This window comes from Pristiophorus japonicus, chromosome 15, assembly GCF_044704955.1.
Source record: "Pristiophorus japonicus isolate sPriJap1 chromosome 15, sPriJap1.hap1, whole genome shotgun sequence".
Lineage (NCBI taxonomy): Eukaryota > Metazoa > Chordata > Chondrichthyes > Pristiophoridae > Pristiophorus > Pristiophorus japonicus.
This window is the reverse complement of record NC_091991.1, coordinates 32,073,777-32,089,163: the sequence shown is the minus strand read 5'-3', so window position 1 is coordinate 32,089,163 and position 15,387 is coordinate 32,073,777. Positions and strand designations below refer to the sequence as shown.

General features: G+C 44.7%; 1 protein-coding gene across 1 annotated transcript in view; it reads right to left on the bottom strand.

The window, feature by feature from the left end:
* The window catches only part of tbk1 (TANK-binding kinase 1), a 64,550-nt gene that overhangs the window by 12,265 nt on the left and 36,898 nt on the right, over nt 1–15,387 (bottom strand). The window contains exons 13-17 of the mRNA XM_070900287.1: nt 15,191–15,269; nt 11,293–11,414; nt 11,114–11,190; nt 6,300–6,339; nt 1,596–1,697 (exon numbers count right to left, since the gene is read on the bottom strand). Coding sequence (XP_070756388.1) covers nt 1,596–1,697; nt 6,300–6,339; nt 11,114–11,190; nt 11,293–11,414; nt 15,191–15,269 — 420 coding nt within the window. The remainder of the gene's footprint in view (nt 1–1,595; nt 1,698–6,299; nt 6,340–11,113; nt 11,191–11,292; nt 11,415–15,190; nt 15,270–15,387) is intronic.

Genomic DNA, 15,387 nt, shown 5'->3' with positions numbered 1-15,387 from the left:
CAGCTTAAAGCATGGTCGCCAATGAAAATCGGGGATGCGTAAGAGGCTAGAATTGGAGGAGCCCAGAGATCTCGGAGGGCTGTTGGAGGTTACAAAACCTAAAGTATAGAATTCCAGTTACATGCAAAAATAACCTACAGAAATATTCATTTTCTTACACATTATAAATACATGACATCATCTCCAGGAGATATTTTTACTCCTTTCATGAAAGGTACCACAATTCAAGGACTACCTGCATTTATACGAATCGACTGGGCCTGTATTCACTGGAGTTTAGAAGGATGAGAGGGGATCTCATTGAAACATATAAAATTCTGACGGGACTGGACAGGTTAGATGCAGGAAGAATGTTCCTGATGTTGGGGAAGTCCAGAACCAGAGGACACGGTCTAAGGATAAGGGGTAAGCCATTTAAGACTGAGATGAGGAGAAACTTCTTCAGTCAGAATTGTTAACCTGTGAAATTCCCGACCGCAGAGAGTTGTAGATGCCAGTTCATTGGATATATTCAAGAAGGAGTTGGGTATGGCCCTTACGGCTAAAGGGATCAAGGGGTATGGAGAGAAAGCAGGAAAGGGGTACTGAGGGAATGATCAACCATGATCTTGTTGAATGGTGGTGCGGGCTCGAAGGGCCGAATGGCCTACTCCTGCACCTATTTTTAATATTTCTATGCATAATAAAAAAACGCCACTTACGAATGTGTGGGCACTGAACTGAGGGGTAGTGGAACAGAAAGGAGGCTCTTAAAAGGCAATGAGAGGTGACAGGTGAAAGAGGTTTAGGGAGGGAGCTCCACAGATAGCAACCCCCGACAATGTAGCACTCGGTAGTGCACTACAGTGTCCACCTAGAGTAATGCGCTACATAGAAAACAAGCTGTTCTACTGCCCTGTGGGTTCAGAATTAAAAGCACACCGTTCAGATATCAAAGATTAATACACACAGCTTCGAGGGAGCTGGACCGGTTCTCGACTGGGGCAGAGATCACATCATGTAGCAGGTAAGTGTCTTTACAGGTAACACTTGGTGCACGAGATATCCTGGACTGGTTTCGATCATATGAGGGGGTCGGAGAGGAATTTTCAATTTTATCCCTTATTGGCCCTGGGCTTTATTCTCCAGTTTTTTGGGGTCTCTCCCCAGGAGATGAGACGGCTGCGGGGAGTGGGGGGGGGGGGGGGGAAGAATGTTTAGTTATGTTGCTCCATAAATTTCGTATGTTGGTGTTTGTAACTCGGCTGCGAAATGGACTACCAATAGTGACAGCAAACTGTTGGTGCTCATTAATTAAAAATACATCAACAGTCTCATCGCCGAGAGCATGCAGAAATCAAGCGCAGGCAGCGGAAAGAGCGTGCGGCAAACCAGTCCCACCCACCCTTACCCTCAACGACTATCTGTCCCACCTGTGACAGGGACTGTGGCTCTTGTATTGGACTGTTCAGCCACGTAAGGACTCATTTTAAGAGCAGAAGCAAGTCTTCCTCGACTCTGATGGACTGCCTCTGATGATGATATAAATTTAGTAGTTGATCCCAAAGTGGGCAACTCAGCAAATTTTAAATTACATTTAAAAAAAGTCAACTCACTTCATCCAATCATCCGCTATATGAAGAAATGCTTGATATTTTGCAACACACTCATCTTTGAACAAGGTCATTGCTTTCGAAGCATACAGCCACATTTTCTGCCTGAAATGGAAAACGAGGAAATACCATTTTTAAATGTTAACATGTTCTAGTAGAACAATAATTTTAAAAACCAGTACTTTTTTTTTTTTTAAGGGTACATTAAAGCTGTGTGGTGCGCAGTTCAGGTGCAGTAAGCATCGATTGTGCAGTTTCCAGATCCCTGTAGAACGAAGAGGCTGCCCTGTATTCAGTGGGATGCAAAGCGTGCCGTTAGTCTATGGGCCAGATGAAAATGTTCCTTTACACCTTCATACTCTACTGTAACTGCCATCTCATGTGCCTTTGAAACAAAGCAAGGACATTCAGCAGTGATTGATCACAGAATATCATATTCCTGAGCCCACGTGCTTAAAAAGGCATGATTGATGTAGCAGCCCCGGCTCGGCTATTTTGTGGATAATTCACCTCCCCTGTACGGGTTGTTTGGCATCTGCTGCAGGATCACCAGCCCTCGTTACTTTAATGGAAAAAAATTGAAAAATAAAAAAGGAAGAAGTTAACTGTAATTCTCTGCAACAGTTTACAGAGTTAAAAACAAAACGTAATGAACTACAGGGAGCAATTTTCCTGTTCCTGGGTTTATTGTATCACCTTCGCAAAAACCCATCTGGATCACTAATACCCTTTAGGGAAGGAAATCTGCCGTCCTTACTCAATCTGGGTAAGAGAAGCTGTTTCCAATGGCTGAAGGGTTGATAACCAGAGGACACAGGTTTAAGGTGATTGGCAAAAGAACCAGAGGAGACAGGAGGAAAAACTTGTTTACACGATGGGGTAGAAATTGACCTCCGCCTGAAACGTGGCGCACCTTCCGTCATTTAAAGTTTTTCTCCGCCGCAACCCATGTGGCGGAGATTCAGTCGATATTTGGGATTTGGAAGGTTTTTTTTTTTGCTCGGGGCAGATGTCGTGGCACTTGAGGGGCGGAAGTGCCCTTGCAGTGGGTCCACTGTCCCGACCAGTCAGCAGCACGACGCGGCCCGGCCGAACCCGGGGATAGAATTGTCGGGCCAACCTGGCAGTTAGCCAAACAAAAAAAATGTACATGGCGGCCGCGGCAGTACACCCGAGCCGTCATGATAGAGTGTGTACCAACAGCAAAACCTGTCGGGGCACCGACCTGCGGTGGGGCGGCTCCCGTGGGGCAATTTCGCGAGGGGGTCCCCGCCAGTCAGAAAGCGGTCAGCACATGCACGCTGCTGCGGAAAAATGGGCAGAGCGGCCCAGGACACTGCAGCAAACTTGAGCGAGGGCAATTTACAAAATGGAGGCCCCTCTGCAGAGAGTTGGCGGCCATTCCGCGCCACCCCCGGCCGCCGTATTCAGGCAGCCCGAGGCCTTATCGGGAGGGGCAATTTCTGCCCCAATGAGTGGTGAGGATTTGGAATGCATTGCCTGATAGGGTGGTGGAAACAGATTCAATAGTAGCTTTCAAAGGGGAATTGGATAAATACTCGGAGAAAAAATTGGGGAAGAGCGGGGGAGTGGGACTAACTGGATTGCTCTTCGAAAGAGCCGGCGCTGATTCGATGGGCCAAATGGCCTCCTTCTGTGCCATTCAGTTTAGAGCAACTAGCGATGGGCAATAATGCCAGCCTTGCCAGTGACACCCACATCCCGTGAATGAATAATGAATAAAAAACCTGGGTGCAGCATAGAGGAAAATCAGACAGGAAGGATTATCTGCCCATGTGTCGATTGTCCATCCATTCATTTAAGTGGATACCGAGTCGGGATGGGCTCCCTTACTGGTGCGTGTTCCTACCCCGATCCAATTTTCCTCTACATGCTAAATCCAAGGGATCCAATGCATCCGGGCGTGGGAACATGAAAATCTGACCCGCAGCGTCAGAGCAAATGCCGTGACCGGTCATTATTTGTAATTATCCCAGTAAGATGCTTATTTATCTTTTTAAATGCCCATTTGAAAGCTGCCGACAATGATGATGTTTCCTGTCGAGAGCGGTCGCTGTGATGCCAAGCCAGTCCTGCAATCTAACCACAAACATAGATGACGTGGTTTCCGATTGGTATCTGAATTATGTCTGGCGTAGTTTACTGGATGTACGGAAACACTGCCACACCCTTATTAATCAATACTAAAACCAAAGCTGTTCTGAAGGCCGAAAATTATGGGCAGGCTCACACTGCCATTAAATAGACATGTGCGTCCTTGTCTCCATTCCAGGACAGCTTGGAGAGGAGGGGAGGAATTAAACATTTGTTTTGTGTACCAGGTGATGGAGGCTTTGTCAAGATAGTCAAGCGCAAAATAAGTCGACTCTTGGAAAGTGAGGAAGTTGGTTGCTTCTAAAACTAAAGAGATGCAAGGGGGAAAAAAAATTAAAACTTGCAGATAAACAGCGGAGGAGTTCTTTATTATGTCTTGAAGCTGGTTCGTGCAGCTCTGTATAAAGTAAGGGGGGGGGGGAAATCCTGTCGCAAATTCGCAGTTTATTGCTGTTGTAAATTTTCAACTTTTAAGTGCTAACAGTGTGCTTGATCTTAAAATAAATTTAAATCATAAAAGCAAAATGCTGTGGATGTTGGAAATCTGAAACACAAACAGGAAATGCTGGTAAACACTCATCAGGTCAGGTAGTTTTCCAGCACTTTTGGTTTTGATTTCAATATAAATTATACTGGTGGAGCTGCCCAAGTTTATTGCTTGGTTGCAATTTGTGTCAGTCAGAGAAAGGCCCCACCTTCAGCACTGTCAGGCCATTTCACTTCTAAACATATTCTCCCATATCTAACTTCACGAGGTTCAGCTGGGGCCTCACTCCCCAAGAATGTGATGCTGCCTGATGCACTAAAGCAATGGGGGGGGGGGCAGCTTAAGGGAATGTAACATTTTACTACAGAAAATGCTGGAAACACTCAGCAGGCCAGACAGCATCCGTGGTGAGAGAAACACAGTTAACTTTTCAGTCAGAACCGCCTGTTGAGTGTTTCCAGTATTTTCTGTTTTTGTTTCGGATTTCAGCATTTGCAGTATTTTAAAACTTACTCCCGAGCTGCAGGATTCCTCTCCAGTGAAGTTAGGTACAACGCAATGCATAGATTTAAAGTAATTGGTAGGAGGTTTAGAGGGGATTGGAGGAGAAATGTTTTCACCCAGAGGGTGGTGGGGGTCTGGAACGCACTGCCTGAAAGGGTGGTAGAGGCAGAAACCCTCATCGCATTTAAAAAGTACTTGGATGTGCACTTGAAGTGCCGTAACCTACAATGCTATGGACCAAGAGCTGGAAAGTGGGATATGGCTGGATAGGATAAGATTGGTAGAAGGATTAGAGATGGGTTGAGGAGACCATTTTTCACCAAGAGGATGGTGATGGTCTGGAACTCGCTGCCTGAAAGGATGGTAGAGGCAGAAACCCTGATCGCATTTCAAAAGTACTTAGATATGCACTTGAAGAGCAACTAGTGATGGGTAATAACGCCAGCCTTGCCAGTGATGCCAACATCCTGTGAATGAATAATGAAAAATAAACCTGGGAGCTGCATAGAGGGAAATCAGTGGGACTAGGCTGCATAGCTCTTTTTTGGCCGGTGCAGACATGATGGGCCAAATGGCCTCCTTCTGTGCCGTAAATGTCTGATTTTTTTTTTTGTAGGATTTTTAAAAAATGGTCCCACAGTCGCTGAGTGACAGACGACAGGCCTGTAGTGCTGACTGTTTAAAGCATCTTCAGCACAAAAAGCATTTTCCTTCATTTCACAAACGCACAATGCAATTCAGTAAATCTCATTAAAACACATCAGCGTGCAAATTTGTGAACTTAAATGAAGCCCGTTTCCACGTCCCCTCAAGAAACTGATTGACAGAGGCTCTCTGGTCTATTTTAATGCTTGGCTAATTCAGTCGCTGCACACATGCCGGGGAGGGGACACAGTGGACGAGTCCACACCAGGAAGGGCAGGTGGTGTACATCGGAAAATCGGACGCTACCCATAATATTGGTCAATGGGTGGAAAAATCATGGGCACCATGCACTCCCACCATTGAATTTCCAACATGCACAGATAGCAAGGAGGATCAGGGGTCACAAATTTAAGTTTACAAGGCGAGATCTAGGTTCTTTTCCCAGAAAATAGCGGACCTGGTACAGGCTGCCATCTCGCACGGAGGAGGCTGATTCACTGAATTCCTTCAAGCGAGAGCTGGGTTGGTTTCTGGCTGAGGCGGCAATCACCTCTCACAGAAGGTAGGTACTGCATGCAACTCGGGGCCAGAGTGATCTCCTGGAGTAGTTTGAATTGCCTAGGTGGGTCGGAGACTTTCCCCCCCCCTAAATTAGCCTGGGTTATCATCTGCTTTTCTTGCCTCTCCCAGCAGTTCACATGGTTTCAGGTGGGGAGTGATACACAAGGTATCGCAATTGTGTGGGACAGGCTCGATGGACCAGAGGGTCTTTCCCTGTCCATATGTAGGGCAAAGCTCCTCCCTGGCAGCTTGGGCTCGGAAAGTTACCCCCATTCGGCACGGCACACGGAAGCGACGTTTTGGAAGGGATTGTTAACTGGAACCACAAGCAGTAAAAACCTCAGCTCTTACTGCACAAGCAATCAGAAAGAATTCAACGCAAACTGAATACTCACTTATCAAATTTGTGAATCTGCTCCTCGTTGTAAGGCAGCTCTGAAAGAGAAACAGTGTTCTGGGTAAAATCCTTGGAATTCAGGGGCCATAAATATAAGATAGTCACTAATAAATCGAATAAAGAATTCAGGGGAAGCCTCTTTACCCAGAGTGGTTAGAATGTGGAACTCACTACAAGTAGTAGTTGAGGCAAATATCAGAGATGCATTTAAGGGGGCCTCAATATGTACATGAAGGAGGAGAAAGGAACAGAAGTATATGTTGATAGGGTTCGAAAAAATAGGGTGGGAGAAGGCTCATGTGGAGCATAAGCACCGCCATGGACCAGTTGGGTCATTTGGCCTGTTTCTGTGCTGTACACTCTATATAATAAATGGGAAGATTATCAAGAAGTTTTCCACTATAGGTTCTAGTAGTATTAACATTATTTTGCTATAACACACAGGTCTGTGAAAATAGCAATGTAACTGGAACAATAGCAGATCTCAAAATTCTCCTGAGTGCGTAAAGGTAATAGAATTTGAGCTGCCATAATTCTCCATTAACTTGGCAAACAAATAAAAAGGGCAAACACACTTGCGGTTCACTGACTGCAAAATAATGAAGTGGGGCCAGCCTGTCACAGTGTAGCATTGTGACACTGCTGGATATTGCAGAATTCATCATGCCATATCGACTCATCTGTCTGCCATCTCCCTTCCCCAAACCAGTAGGCTTGTGTCTATAAGTAGATGCAACGTGCAGTTCCACATACTGGCTGCTCCACTTTCCACTCAACCGTGATGTGTTGACTTTTGGAAGAAAACAAAATGTTCTTCTGCTCATCAAAAAGTTGCACTCATCCAGGGGAGGGGTCTTGAATGGAACTCGTTTCATTCCAGGCACCCAGTGTCAGCGACAAGTGTTCCCAGGTCGGATGTAGCATGGCCAGATGCAGCATAAAGCTCCCTCTATCCTGCCCCAACCCCGGGAGAGCATTCCCTACCCTACACAAGTGTAACGTGTTTTACTCATTCCCAACATTTTTTTTTCCTTCCTGGTATGTGGCCGTCACCGGCAAGGCCAGCATTTATTGCCCATCCCTAATTGCCCTCGAGAAGGTGGTGGTGAGCCGCCTTCTTGAACCACTGCAATCCTTGTGATGAAGGTACTCCCACAGCGCTGTTGGGGAGGGAGTTCCAGGATTTTGATCCCGCAACGATGAAGGAATGCTGATATATTTCCAAGTCAGGATAGTGCGCGACTTGGAGGTGATGGTGTTCCGTTCTATGGCCTGAGTGAGATTATCAATGGCCCTGAACTTGAGTTAAGGGTTATGTGCCCTTTAGGAAGTGGATGAAGAATCCCTACAGCCAGCAGACAGGGAGATCTCTCAATCTCATGTGGCGAGGCTGAATGTGAACCCCAAGTCCCAGAGGGAAATGACCTGTCTAAATCATTGCTCCATCCAGGTTCCAAAGTTTTTCTTTAAAACATATAATAAAGAACTTGTACTCTTGCAGGTATAATAACTACAAAGAGAAAAAAAAACGGCCAACAGAAATAAGAAAAAAAACTGCAAATGCTCGAAAACCGAAATAAAGATAGAAAATGGCAGAAACACACATTAGAACCATCTGAAAGAAATCCAAAAGCATCAAAATATGTTAACCCATCTTTTTTAGTTTGTCATTGCTATATATTTTTCTGGAAACTGAAAAAATTAGATTAAAAAAATGGTAGAATGCAGAAATGCTTTCACTCAGAGTTGTCAGGATCTGAGACGCTCCATCCTGAAAAGGTGGTGGAAGCCAATTCCATAAATCATTTTAAAGGGGAGTTGGACAGGAACTTGAGGATGAGGAACTTAGTGTTGCGGACAAAACATAGGGATGTGGGACTAAGCACGACTGCTCTTGCAAAGAGCCAGCACAGGCTCGACGGACCAAATGGCTCCTTCTGTGCTGCAAGTTTCTATGATTCTATGCACACACGTTAGAACGATCAGCACCCGAAAAGAAAAGTAAACAGGGTGTTTCCGGATTGGAAGCAGCTAGATCCAAAATGATAACCCATTTTTCTCTCTTCAGTCAATGCTATATCTCTCCAGCATTTTCTGTCTTTATTAAAGGCAGGGATTTTACGCAGTGTGTTCCTGCAAAATGGTTTTAGTTTTGCACCAATGCGAAACAAGCAGTATAGACTGCGAGTAAAGGGGTCTCAAATCCTGGCAAGTGATGCGAGGCCACTTGGAGGAGGCAGTCTTTCTCTACTGTGGCAGTGTGACTGAAATGAACTTTAAAAAGAACTCAAGAACATAAAGGCCCGGAATTTGCGGTTAGCGGTGAAGCGACAATGCTCGCCGCTGACCTCGATCCAGCGATCGCTGTGGCGTCAATCCCGATCTTTGTTTGAATCTGGTGCCAAATCAAACGACTCCTAAGCGTCCAGCAATAGTGATATCATCAAGCTGGCTAAGCAGCCAATCACATTGAAGAATTCTCACAGACTGCAAGCCAGCAAGTCAGGAAGTAAAATGCACAGATTCTAATTTACTTTTTATAAATTTTACAGAGCAAAATAAAGATTGGGACATACACATAGGATTATGATAGGAGCTGAAATATTATAAATTTAAACAAATATTACAATTTGTAATTCTTAATCATATTAATAGAAACATTTTACATTCCAGAACTATAAAATTAGTTTTTCAGGGCCAGAATGGTTGTCCAGCAGTCAGTACGCTGTTAAAAACCCAGTTACACCTCTTTCAACGAGGCTTAAAATTTTAGGGGATTTGTAGCAGCAATATTCCATCGTAAAAGGGGACGTTTTCATCCATATGTATGATTCAACGGACTGCCGGCTCTGGGTAGTTCCACAGCGCAGCCAGTGTCAGAGCAGGGAATGACTGACCGCAACTTCAGGATTTCTGCGCCGATCTGCACATGTGCTAAATCCTGAAATTGGGGTCAGTTTCAGAGGGGTAATGATGGCGAACACTGACAGTTTCACAGTCATTATCACCCCAAAATCTGGGCTACTAAATCTGGCAATGCACAACTACAGGTACCTCCATCACAGCTTCCCAGACTCTTCACTTGGCAATGAGGCCAGCAGTATAACTCCTTGTCCTCAGCTCTACATCACTATAAACTGGCAATAATCTTAAACCAGGACTTGAAGTACAAAAGTCTCATTCAAATAACAATTAAAGAGGAGTTCTATTTAGAAAATACTTATTTCTTCCTTCTTCCCACACAATAAGAATCCATTCAACTCATCATTATTCAACGTGAAAATTTTCACTGTATTCACAATGGGCCACAATGGTTTTAAATCAAGAGCAGTCTGGAAGACCTCTGGCATTTGTGTTGGAAGTCAGACACCGCAACCCCAACTGAAACAATGTTATCAGTTACTAGCACAAGGTCAAGTCATGGAAGGCAGTACGAAAGGAGTCAAGTCATTCGCATATGCTTGGTCATTTTAGTGACAGTCACTTTGTGCATTACCACAGAAATGGAATCTCCATTTATACATTCATCCGGTTTAACAATTATAGAATTTTTAAACTTAAAAAAAAAATCCCAAGTTGATGATGTGACATTAACAAAAGGTTATCAGTAACAACAGCAACTTGCATTTATATAGCACCAGTAATGTAGCAAAACGCCCCAAGGCTCTTCACAAGAGCGTTAATTCAATCAATCAAGGAGAGGGCAGCGAAGTGGAGTTAAGGTCAAGATCAGATCAGCCATGATCTTATTGAATGGCGGAGCAGGCTCGAGAGGCCAGATGGCCTACTCCTGCTCCTGCTCCTATTTCTTATATTCTTGTATAAGATTTGACATTGAGCCACATAAGGAGATATCAGGACAGATGACCAAAAGCTTAGACAAAGAGGTAGGCTTTTAAGAAGCATCTTAAAGGAGGAGAGAAGTGTAGAGGGGTGGAGAAGTTTAGGGAGAGAATTCCAGAGCTTAGGATCTCAGCAACAGAAGGTACAGCCGCCAATGGTAGAGCAATTAAAATCAGGCATGTGCAAGAGGTCAGAATTGGAAGAGCACAGAGATCTCGAAGGCTCGTAGGGCCAGAGGAGGCTACAGAGACAGGAGAGGCAAGCCAATAGAGTGATTTGAAAACAAAAACAGAAGCATGGAAAAAATGAATTTATTTCTGTTCCTGAATTATGCAAGTGGCTTCAATTGTGAAAATCAAACCTTGCAACATTGGAATTCATTTCGGTTTCTCGGTGCATTTGCCTCCCTGTTTTCTTTTCATTCACGGGATGGGAGCGTCACCAGCAAGGCCAGCATTTATTGCCCATCCATAATTGCACTCGAGAAGATGGTGGTGAGCCGCCTTCTGGAACACAACTGAGTGGCTTACTAGGCCATTTTAGAGGGTAGTGAAGAGTCAATCACATTGCTGAGGGTCTGGAGTCAGAGGTCAGACAGCAGATTTTTTTTCTTAAAAAGACATTAGTGAACCAGATGGGTTTTTATGACAATCTGGTAGTATCAATAACAGCCTTTTAAAACTCCAGATTTATTTAATTATTTTTAAAAATTTAATATCTGCCGACATAATCTGTGCAAAGTGTAATTCGAGCCATTCTGACTGCCGACGCCAGACAGAAGAGAGCTCACTTGGAACAGACAATGCTCACTCTCAAGGGTTAAGAGCTTCTCCACCCCCTCCCCCCCCCAACCCAGCCCAAGTTCCTGACCTTCCCCCTCCCACCCCTACATCCACCTGCCCATGTTTGTGACCTTGTCCCAGCCCCTCAATTACCCTGCTTCAATGTATAAAAAGTGTGCCTACTTACTGTGCATTGCTTTATCCTTTTTGAACTGATAATAGATGCCAGTTATCAAGTCCAGAAGAACCTGAAGTTTTTCAGTACTGAAAAAAGAAAATACATTTTTGACTTGTATGAATTGATTGGCAGCTCCTGCCAAACGCAAAACCAAAGAAGCACGCAAGGGTTTGGAAATTTACGCATACTTTTTGTCTTCTGGATGTGTCCCTTCTTGATATGTCCAATGATCTGACAGCTGGCTACTGGGCAAAAACGTGCCTTCAATGTCCTTCAAATTGTGGTTTATGGATTCCAAAGAACCTGCCAACTACACAACAGTTTTAAACAGGTAAAGTGTGACTGAGGGAGACCGATATCTAAAACCCAACACAGATTGACAGCAGGGCAGAAGGAAAAGAAAAGATAGGCAGGAAGTCATTCTGTAATATTCAAATATATACCTACAGGGAATGTGACAATCAAGATGTCACGCATTATCAACTTACAAACATGAAGGGGCCGAAATTTCCCCTTTCATTAACACAGGAAAGCAGTGGCCACGTTGCGGAGTGCAAGGGCCGCCGACTTTTCGTGTAATGGCCGCCATTATCAAAATTCCACTCCCGTGTTATCCCGGCAGTGACCCATTCCCCCACCTATCACTCCGCTGCTGCTGATCCGTGTTAAGTGCACCGTTGATCTACCCCGACGGCAAAATTCTGCCGCGAAAATCTTCGGCCCGCCCGGCGATGCCAAAACGAGCTTTTTCCCGGTGGTCCAGTGAGGCTGTGGCCTTCTGCAATGGCGGCACGGCTCCCCTTAAAGGGGAGGGCGCACTGCTGCTGCGACCATGTTTTTTTTTCATGTCGGCCCGACAATTATGCCCCCAGGTTCGGCCGGGCCACCAATAGGCAGCCTGGCACCCCCTCTTGGATGCCAGGCTGCTGGCCCGGCCAAAAACCCTCCCTGGTGGCCCGAAGTTTTAAAATCGCGTAGGCTCTTCCCTTTAAGAGACGTGGAGAGCCATGGTGACACGGCGCAGTGTTGACTTCATCCCTGCACACTCCACACCAACAAGTTCTGCCACCGCCGAGTTTCCGCTCCCATTACGAGCAACTTCCGGATCAGAGTTTAAAAAAGGCCAAGAGCAGAATTTCGCTCAAGAGGCAACCTCAACCACCACGGCGGTAAAAAGCACACAAAACGGGGTGAAGTGTCTGTTTTGGGCGGGGGGCAATTTCGGCTCCGAAGTCTCCATCTGTATTAAAATATAGAAAATACTGCAGTTTGAGATCCTCATATAATTCTATTAACTGAAAATCCCTGTACATATTTGTTGACAAAAGTCACTTCAGGCAGCTTAGTGTGATTAGGTTCGATAAGTAGTCTTTTTTAATCTGCTTCTGGAGGGAAGAAGGGGAAAACATAGCTCTAGTCTTTTAGAGAAATTCAAGCTGCTTGAAGTTACTTTTTTCAGGCAATACTTTGGCCCAGGAAGTAGAAACAAAAATCTACCCAGTCACTCTGAATAATTTGCAAACTGCGAGTCCTAAATGTATTTCTAAACTGGGTCTGCTCACTGGATAAAAGAAAGAATTGTATTCACAACCTCAGGACTTCCCAAAGCGCTTTACAGTACTTTGGAAGTACAGTCACCGTGGTAATGTAGGAAACGCAGCAGTCAATTTGCGCACAGCAAGCTCCCACAATGAGATAATGACCAGATAATCTGTGTTCATAGAAACATAGAAAATAGGTGCAGGAGTAGGCCATTCGGCCCTTCGAGCCTGCACCGCCATTCAATGAGTTCATGGCTGAACATGCAACTTTAGTACCCCATTCCTGCTTTCTCACCATACCCCTTGATCCCCCTAGTAGTAAGGACTACATCTAAATCCTTTTTTGAATATATTTAGTGAATTGGCCTCAACAACTTTCTGTGGTAGAGAATTCCACAGGTTCACCACTCTCTGGGTGAAGAAGTTTCTCCTCATCTCGGTCCTAAATGGCTTACCCCTTATCCTTAGACTGTGATCCCTGGTTCTGGACTTCCCCAACATTGGGAACATTCTTCCTGCATCTAACCTGTCTGAACCCATCAGAATTGTAAACGTTTCTATGAGATCCCCTCTCATTCTTCTGAACTCCAGTGAATACAAGCCCAGTTGATCCAGTCTTTCTTGATAGGTCAGTCCCACCATCCCGGGAATCAGTCTGGCGAACCTTCGCTGCACTCCCTCAATAGCAAGAACGTCCTTCCTCAAGTTAGGAGACCAAAACTGTACACAATACTCCAGGTGTGGCCTCACCAAGGCCCTGTACAACTGTAGTAACACCTCCCTGCCCCTGTACTCAAATCCCCTCGCTATGAAGGTCAACATGCCATTTGCTTTCTTAACCGCCTGCTGTACCTGCATGCCAACCTTCAATGACTGATGTACCATGACACCCAGGTCTCGTTGCACCTCCCCTTTTCCTAATCTGTCACCATTCAGATAATAGTCTGTCTCTCTGTTTTTACCACCAAAGTGGATAATCTCACATTTATCCACATTATACTTCATCTGCCATGCATTTGCCCACTCACCTAACCTATCCAAGTCACTCTGCAGCCTCATAGCATCCTCCTCGCAGCTCACACTGCCACCCAACTTAGTGTCATCCGCAAATTTGGAGATACTACATTTAATCCCCTCGTCTAAATCATTAATGTACAATGTAAACAGCTGGGGCCCCAGCACAGAACCTTGCGGTACCCCACTAGTCACTGCCTGCCATTCTGAAAAGTACCCATTTACTCCTACTCTTTGCTTCCTGTCTGCCAACCAGTTCTCAATTCACATCAGCACACTACCCCCAATCCCATGTGCTTTAACTTTTCACATTAATCTCTTGTGGGACCTTGTCGAAAGCCTTCTGAAAATCCAAATACACCACATCAACTGGTTCTCCCTTGTCCACTCTACTGGAAACATCCTCAAAAAATTCCAGAAGATTTGTCAAGCATGATTTCCCTTTCACAAATCCATGCTGACTTGGACCTATCATGTCACCTCTTTCCAAATGCGCTGCTATGACATCCTTAATAATTGATTCCATCATTTTATCCACTACCAATGTCAGGCTGACTGGTCTATAATTCCCTGTTTTCTCTCTCCCTCCTTTTTTAAAAAGTGGGGTTACATTGGCTACCCTCCACTCCATAGGAACTGATCCAGAGTCTATGGAATGTTGGAAAATGACTGTCAATGCAGCCGCTATTTCCAAGGCCACCTCCTTAAGTACTCTGGGATGCAGTCCATCAGGCCCTGGGGATTTATCGGCCTTCAATCCCAGCAATTTCCCGACTAATAAGGACTTCCCTCAGTTCCTCCTTCTTACTAGACCCTCTGACCCCTTTTATATCCGGAAGGTTGTTTGTGTCCTCCTCAGTGAATACCGAACCAAAGTACTTGTTCAACTGGTCTGCCATTTCTTTGTTCCCAGTTATGACTTCCCCTGATTCTGACTGCAGAGGACCTATGTTTGTCTTTACTAACCTTTTTCTCTTTACATATCTATAGAAACTTTTGCAGTCCGTCTTAATGTTCCCTGCAAGCTTCCCCTCGTACTGATGTTGGTTGAGGGATAAATATTGTCCAGGACATCAGGGATATCTCCCCTGCTCATCTTCGAAATAGTGCCAAGGGATCTTTTACGTCCACCTGAGAGAGCAGACGAGGCCTTGGTCTCATCCGAAAAAGAGCATCTCCGACAGTGCAACACTCCCTCAGTACTGCATTGGGAGTGTCAGCCTAGATTTTTGTGCTCAAGTCTATGAAGTGGGACCTAAACCCACAACCTTCTGACTAAAAAGAGGCAAGAGTGCTATCCACTGAATAAATAAAAGCAAATAGTTTTCTCTTTGTACATTAGTTCATAATTTGTTTAAATAAAGTGCATATGGTGTGTGGTGTAATAACATACATATTAGAAAGTCCTTAAGAAATGCCCACAAAAATACACAGAAAACTCAAATTGAAATTATTCTGGTCACATCTTATTGGACAAGCAATCAGAGTTAAGACAGCCTGTTATTTGATTTTCAAGAAATAATGTACTTACACGTAGAAGCTTGTTGTGAATTTCTGGAATTTCATCCAGTTCTGCTGGCAGGATGGTTGTCTGAAGCAAACTGGTGTATCTATCAAGTATGCAAGGTGCACAACCAAAAAGACGAATTAGCACAGGTCTGACATAGTATTTTGCTGAGATCTCTCCCAACCAGCTGTGTTAAAATTGTATTTGAAAAAAAGCACAGA